Source organism: Triticum aestivum, chromosome 6B, assembly GCF_018294505.1.
Source record: "Triticum aestivum cultivar Chinese Spring chromosome 6B, IWGSC CS RefSeq v2.1, whole genome shotgun sequence".
NCBI lineage: Eukaryota > Viridiplantae > Streptophyta > Magnoliopsida > Poales > Poaceae > Triticum > Triticum aestivum.
The window spans coordinates 146,860,799-146,868,796 of record NC_057810.1 but is presented as its reverse complement, the minus strand read 5'-3'; the positions used below and the strand labels follow the sequence as shown (position 1 = coordinate 146,868,796).

General features: G+C 47.4%; 1 protein-coding gene across 1 annotated transcript; it reads right to left on the bottom strand.

Annotated features, from left to right (window-relative positions):
- Positions 1 to 3,055: 3,055 nt before the first annotated feature.
- LOC123136251 (uncharacterized) lies at positions 3,056 to 7,388 on the bottom strand. Its single transcript, XM_044555586.1, has 3 exons — positions 7,071 to 7,388; positions 5,505 to 5,769; positions 3,056 to 3,794 (listed from the first exon to the last, which is right to left on the bottom strand). The coding sequence occupies exons 1-3, from the start codon at positions 7,170 to 7,172 to the stop codon at positions 3,475 to 3,477; spliced, it is 687 nt and encodes a 228-aa protein (XP_044411521.1). The 5' UTR covers positions 7,173 to 7,388; the 3' UTR covers positions 3,056 to 3,474.
- Positions 7,389 to 7,998: the final 610 nt, after the last annotated feature.

Sequence of the window (7,998 nt, the reverse complement as noted above, 5' to 3'; positions counted from 1 at the left end):
TGACATCTTTTGCTGGCAGGACCCCCATGTCAACATATTCAGTGAGAGAAAGTTCAGAAACTTCAGAAGCAACCCAGTCACAAGAAGTGGGAGTCTTAGTCATGATAGCAGGTTAAGAACTACGGCCTGAGAATAAAAGTATGGCGGGTTAATATCTTTGTGATGAACCGCCTAATGATTATAAAATTCATGTTTAAGCCGGTTTTTTGCTAATGGATCACAGGTTCGTGGTTAATACGGTCTGGTTATGACAGGTTATAAGGTATTATTTGAGCCGCCTAAACGACAGTAGCAAGGCGGTCATCTATGGATCTGAGACTGATGAAATTTTCCTAAGTATGGAACAAGTTTCACAATTTCTACCTATGATCTTGGATCTATGGTGATTCAAAAAATGAAGAATAATTGCTAAACCTAAAATATGGCAGTGGAAGAACTAGTAAGCTCGGGATTGAATCTCAGGAAGAAAGGATGCATCTACGGTTTGAGGTAAAGGCCAAAACTACTACCGCACGGCTTCGGTATTGATTTTGGATTAAGCTAAGCAACATGGTGGATGAACTACGATGAACTTGGATGAACTACGACGAACTAGAAGTGACCTAATGCAGATTGGAAGTGGGAAAAGTTGAATACCTGGTGATGCTGATGAGTAGCGGGTGTGTATCGCGATTCTCTGGTCTAGTCAGGTTGATGCAGCAGCCCAGTTGGAGTCGTCGGTGAAGAATGGCGGCGGTAGAGCTCCAACGGCGGCGGATGATGCAAGAAGGAAGAAGAAGAGAGAGGGGCGGGGTAAAAGTGAAAAGAGGGGGCCCACATCCCTATTTATAAGGAAACAATGAAATGGCATGCGCGGAAATCGAGGAGGCAACATGATTATCTCAACGGTGCAGGCGCCTCGATTCTCGGACGACTGATTAATGCAAAAAGATCTATTGTGATGTCATGGGTTTTTTATGGATTCACTTTGCATGATGTCATGGCGGGTTACAATGATTTATTCAGGGTTAAGCTTTGACAGGAAGACTCGCCAACCTGAAGCAGTGGAGATTGACATGAACCAGTTCAAATCAATCTGGGGCCTAATGTTGGGGATATAACCCCGAGGTGTGACCCGCCCAGGAAGGGTCGGGTTACACCATTGGCGACACTACATGAAGAAGGCCCAAGTAGGTCCAAGAAGATAAAACATGAAGACTGGTGGTGGCTTACAAGGTGGGCTTGTTGAAGGCCCAAGACCTGGTGGCAGAATTGTGACCCGGAGGGTGTCAGCCGCCACGATGGCGACTTGTCTAACAAGGCAAGGCGACTTAGAAACCGACTTGGTCACGTTGTGTGATCCGGCTTGGACTCTTGTAAGCCCAGGGCCTCGACCTATGTATATAAAGACGAGACCCTGCGGCAGGTTAGGGCAAGAAACAATTGATCAAGAGCTAGGTCAGGCGATTTCGCACCCTTGTAATTGATACTCAAGCAATACAACTCAAAGCAGGACGTAGGCTTTTACCTCGTTGTGAGGGGCCGAACATGGGTAAACTTGAGTCTTCCGTCCCGATCAACCCCTTAGAGCTAACCTACGTTGCGATGGCTCCACGCTTAAGTCCTTTCACTAGGACATCTGCCGTGACAAAACCACGACAAGTAGCATGACTGACAACGTCAAGGAGGTAGCAACCGCCATTATAGAGAGCAAGTCGGTCTACATTACCTTGACCTATACAACATCGTCATGGAGGAGGGTGGCTTCAGTCCGGATGCTCCGATTGCTGCTCTTAGCCACCTGTTGGACAACAAGGCACATGGTGTTGTGTTCGTTGCCATGGCAGACGCCCATAGCGTGCTTTGGCTTAGGACCTGGTTGGGCAAGCACTACTACTAGTGTTGCTTCTGGTGGTGGTCGCGGTGACGACGTGCATGATGATCGACAATGATTATGGTGATGATTTACATTTTGTGGTAGCTCGGGCTTAAAACTTATTGTTGTATATTTTGATGAGGTGGTATATACTAACCCCTCACGCTGATGGCAAACTTACGGTGGTAGGATTACACCCTCTTTTTGGATGTGGCGGTAGGATGACACCACAGAAGCTATGGTGAACTTGCCCGCCTTTTGCCTTTTAGATAAATGATCATGCATGCCTAAGTTTTCTTTGTTCCATGTGTACTGTGTTTCTTTGCTCAGTGCTTCAATTGTTGCTCTTCTGTCATATGCTAGGCGAAGCGGTATGTGGTATAACAGAGGGAGGGTTTCAGGGTGACTCGTTACATAGAGATGATGCTTACTCCAAGTTTGTGCTTAAGCAGAAGAGCAATATTGAAGTAGGCAAGCCTCCTAGACATTTTGGGTTGTGTGGGACGAAAACTTCATCATCATCCAGTTCGTCGTGATTGTAAGGTGATGATAAGCTCACTACATAGGGTACAAGGTAAGCGGTCCTAACCGAGTATATGCAACTAAATACCATGCAGTGTATGAGCACAACCGTGAACAGGCAACCAAACACGGGGCTGGGATCGGTGCTATCATATAAACAGACAGTAAGGCAATCAAACCATATGCACAACATGATTTTCAGCCTACATCCGCTCAGCTGTCCCAGATGAGATACATATGCAAGGGGGGAAAACGATGCAAGATATCAAACACACCCTACGTGTTTCAACAGTGGTCGACAAAACCTCTGATGTAGGGTGAGCGAAGTTGGATGTGGTTCATTCGAGGAGACTGATGGCACAGCCGGTATCATGTTCCCTGCTTGCCGTAAGTTGCAATTCCAGGCAGAGCTGGAAGCGTGCAGAGAAGGGCTTGCGCTGGCGCTCCGTGTGACGGCTCATCCGATGATGGCTACGGAATCAGATTGTGCAGAGGCACCTCCGCAATCAAGATGTCAGCGGACGTCAATTTAACCATGTTGCTCATATTTACGCACAAGTGCATTTCAATGCAAGCTTGATGGAATGTACTACCTCTGTAAATAAACAGTATAAGACGTTTTAGATCACTGTCTTACATTTATTTACAGAGGGAGTACATACGAGTTGAGCTCCTTCATTGTCCCATATATAGATTAACTTGTCTAACATCATCAAGACATGGCCATACTCCGTGGTCTCAAAACCACAATGCAAGCTAAGTTTTGCAAGAATAGCTGCAAAGGGCACTAACATGTTGCACCAACAATACCAGATCAAATTAAACTGGGGGCGCCAACAGTAAGACGGTAACAGGGCTGTTTCTAACACACAAGTCCAACGATGTAGTCATGTAGCTGTAAAAGGGACGTTTCTAACACAGAAGTCTATTGACGTTACTGATGAAGATCAGCACTACGCTAAAGAGGGGCTATTATGCACATAGCAATCATTTCTCAATCCATCAAAAGTAGACACACACTTCCGGTGGAGGCCAGCTATAGGAATTTCTTCATCCTTCGTGTGTAAGTAACCTGCGGTTAAACATCTCCAGATTTGTCACCACGACCACATGACTGGCGCTGACGGGTTCGGCAGCGATGGTGGGTCCATGCAGTGCTGGTGCCACTGGTGAATGTTATCCACGTCGATTCCCCTCGGAGTTGCTTGAGGCGCTTCCTCAAAGTCCATAGAAATAACTTCTGTCTCATCAGCGTCCATTGGCTCTTCAACATTATGTGTGCTTTCAGGTGGGGCAGCTGACCAATCAGATGTCATGGCAATCCGCTGTGGCGTCCAAGGAACTAAGGCCAAGCAATTGCTGCGCTCAGGAGAATTGTCCTCCAGCCCATGACAGTTCCCCTGATTGAAAGGTTGATCTGAGAGGAGAAAGAAAATGATGGGGTTATATGTCATCAACAGACAAGTAGACAAATATTACGTGGCTCGCAAACAGGAAGGTTGTCGAAAACGGGACCAACCCAATCATGCTCAAAGTATAGACAACAGACCAAACAAAAACTAAAGGAGTAAGATAACTGTTGAAAAGCATGTATGGCTACAGTACACAAAATGGATAAAATCTAGCACAACAGGGGACAAACAAGTTAGCAACAAGAATACTGAGAAAAGAAAAGCCATATAAAGCACATCATGCTGTGCAACAGGGCCCGAATGTACCAACATGCAGAATGTGTTTTCTTTGGAATTGACCATTGTCTTATCTCCCCAATGTTTTCGAGTCGATGAGTCGACGAGTCGCTCAGGGGGGGCGACTCTAGACTAGTCTAGACTAGTCTAGACTCATGGTCGATGAGTCGACATGGCGACGAGTCGACCTGAGTTAAGCAGCAGCCAGGGGAGGAGCACAAGTGCTCAACAGCAGCAGCAGCAACAAGGGGAGGGGCACACCAGCAGCCACATCAACCAGGGGAGGAGGGGAGGAGCACAACAGCAGGAACAACAACCAGGGGAGGGGAGGAGCACAGTAGCAAGGGAGGAGGGGAGGAGCACACCATAGGAGGGGAGGAGCAGAACAGCAGCAGGGGCAACCAGGGGTGGCGGCTGGAGAGGGTTCGATCGGGGGAGGGGGTGGGGGATGATCGATCTAGGTTTCCAGGGGAGATGGGCCGGCCCATATAACAGTTGGGCTCAATTTAAGTGAGTCGCTCGACCCAGAAAGAGCGACTAGTCGTGACTAGTCGAGACTAGTCGCTCGAGTCGCTCGACTCATGCCAGGAGTCGAGTCGAGAGTTTGAGTCGAACCTGGAGCAGCGACTCATCGACTAGTCGTCGACTAGTCGCGACTAGTCGAACGACTCGAAAACAGAGTATCTCCCAATAATAGGCGATGCATATGAGATGAAACTGCATGGGAGGAAACATGTGTACAGGAATCCAGAGTTATGAGGACCAAGCTGTTATCAGTTGGCTAGAGCACACGCCTGTGAGCTCGACCACTGGCATTCGAGGCACAGCCTCCGCAGGGTGCCTCATTTCTACCTAACAGAGTACAGTTATGGAGGGAACCTCCCCCTTTAACCATGTTTGGTTTAGGAATCCAGTTATGTTCATATGCACTAGCTACATGGCGCAACAAAACACTTTGACCTTTACAGTTCTGTGCATACATGCATATAGCACCACTGGAGTATTATGCCACAGTTTCTTACTGTTATGGGCTGTGTGTGTGACAGTAATGGGACAGAGCGGCGAAACGGGCCTTGGGGGACTTTGTGGTGAATTGGCCCCTACGCAGCTTAGTCAGAGAGAGCCAGAGAGAGCGAACAGAACAGAAGCACGCAACTGGCTCACCTTCTACATGCCTCACCTTTTGTCTGTTTTTCTACCTTCTCCGGTTTCTATCTAAAACCTAGCCTCAAATCCTCACTAACTTATTTATTAACGCGTGAATGTAACACTGCCGTCATGCTTACAGAATGCTAATACAATAACTGCGGTTATACATGACATTTGATACCCAGGACATGTTAGACATGCACAATGTGAGTACTGCAGCATTATAAATAGTAAACATGTATAAGAAGACAAATACAAATATAATAAAAGTTTGATCATAATCGACTTACTCTTTAATCCACGTATCAAGTCTGAACTGACTATGATTGAAGGGTTCGCGATACTGAGACCAAAGAGGGTAGGCTTGTTTACTGGCTTGTATATAACAAGTGCCTTGTCCTCGCTAGACAGATGAGATGGCATGGCACCTTCTATCATATCTTCCACAATGGGCATGTTAACACCACTGTTGATTTCCTCTCCCAGCATCTGATGTTGATATGGGATGGAAGGACACGGTGGTTCTTCTTCCAAAATAGGTGGGAGACCAGGGTCCTTCAAATAATAAGCAACATTTATTCAGCAAAATGTAAAAGCTGCAAGAAATGTCTGAATAAAATACTTGCAGTAACAGATAAATCCAGTAGTGAAAGAATGCTCATTTATACAGAAGCACTAAAAAATGCAACATGCATATCAGCATATGCACTTCCTAATGTAACTTACTTGCCGTTAATGCTGGTCATTAAACTGAATTCAAGGAGACAATATGTTTATTAAGCAGAATATCTCAATAAACGTTACAATGCTGAAGCTCATACCAACAGAGGACACGCATTGGTAAATGCACAGATAAAGAAATAACACTTGCTGTCAAAGTACATCCATAACTGCATATAATCAAATGAGATATCCCAGTGAAATATGTTGAGCCATAAAAGATGATGTTAATTGCAAAAGTATCTTGAAAGGGCAGTAAGAAAAGTCACTTAAATTAACTATAAAGCAGTAAAGACAAGGTACTGCAGAGACTAAGCATGCCATTGACTGCAACTCTACAATATATAATCGATCAAGCAAATGCATGGAACTGCTTTACGTATAGCCACTGACACCGCCCATGGCCGTGACAGTAGGCATACTAGCATAGAAAGGTAGTGAGTGTAGCGATGAACTGAAACACAATCCAGGTAATCTAACCATTACATTAATTCACTTCTCTGGGTTTGTAATTGTGTAAAAATACAGTAGCATGACACTACATGCAGGTTTATTCATCAAACAAAGGAGTCCACTAGATTTATCATACATAAGCTCCATAAAACCACATGCAGGTGGCCTCAAGCAACTCCTGCCCGAACCTGTTTAAGACATGACAGAAATGAAGCACATGCGAGCTAAGTAACAACCAATTAAGCGATGCATTCGCCATGCTTCTCAAATCACAGTAGAAGCACAACATCAAGACAACCGGCCAAAGTGCCACACAAACTGGTATCCATCTAGCAATACACATGAATCACTAGCTAATACTACTAAAAATCTACAGGGTGGATACTGGATAGCGCCCAGCATGCACCAAACCACCACCTAATACAACAGATGTACTCCACCTAGCCAGTAGCAAACCTAGCAATTAGCTCGCACACGCAGCCAGCAGCTACTTCAACCGACCGGCAGAGCTGGAAAAAAATTGACCCATCTGAAACGACAGATCCGAGCATGAACTGCACCAGAAGCATCGACTTGAAGCTTAACCACTTGCGCGCAAGCAGGGGGGCGCGTGACGGGAGCTCGAGCAAGCAGAGGCGCGCGAGAAAGGGGAGAGAATGCGGAGGGACGGCGAGGGCGCTCACCAGCCGGCGGCACTTGGCGGCGGGGCCGGAGAGGGAGAAGTCGCAGAGGCCGTCGACCACCTGCTCCAGCTCCTTCCTCTTCCCCATGAACCCCATCATCATCCTTCCTACCCCGGAGGGAATCCGCCTCAAATCCCTCGGATTCCTCGCGGGGCTGGCTCGAATCGACCCCTGGCCGCTCGGATTGGGCGCCGCCGGCTGGGTGACCGCCGATCGGATTTTGGGGGGGCGCGGCGGGAGAGGGGAGAGGGGGGAGTTCGCTTCGCGGGATCCTGGAGAGGGTTTCGTTTTCGCTCGTGCGTTGGTTTGAGGGGACGGGACGGGTGGGGTGTGGTCGGTTCGCGCTTGGTGGAGGACGTTCTGGAAAACGTGGTGGGGCTGTCTTTTCTGTCGCTTGCAGGTGGGGCCGACATCCGCAATTGGCTGCGGCGCCGTGGCCCCGTGGGCTCTCGTGCGCTGTCGTGGTGCGACAAAAGGCACGAGAAAAATCCTTACTTAACACCGTTTTAAATTTGGGACATTTACATTTGTGCCACTAACTCGAACCCACTATTCAGATTTGCCCCTAATTTTTAGGTATACTCAGTTTTGCCCCTCTGCCGTTAGTGTCACTTATAAAAATGCCCTTCCGAGCCGTTACCGTCCAGTCAAAGGGTGTTGACCGCTATCTGGGCGTTTGTTGGACATTTTGCCCCTGACTACATGTGTCACTTACAGGTGGGACCCACTGAAGAAAAACAAAAATAAAAACCATATCCACTCTCTCACTCACTTACATGTGGACCCATCACAGAAAAAAGAAAAAAAAGAGAAAAACTCAAACCATCGGCGTTAAGCCGCCGGCGAGCCACGGCAGAGGGCATGGGAGCCCTGTCCGGCGACCAAAACGGCGTTGATTTCATCCTGCGCGCACGCCTGGGCTTGCTCG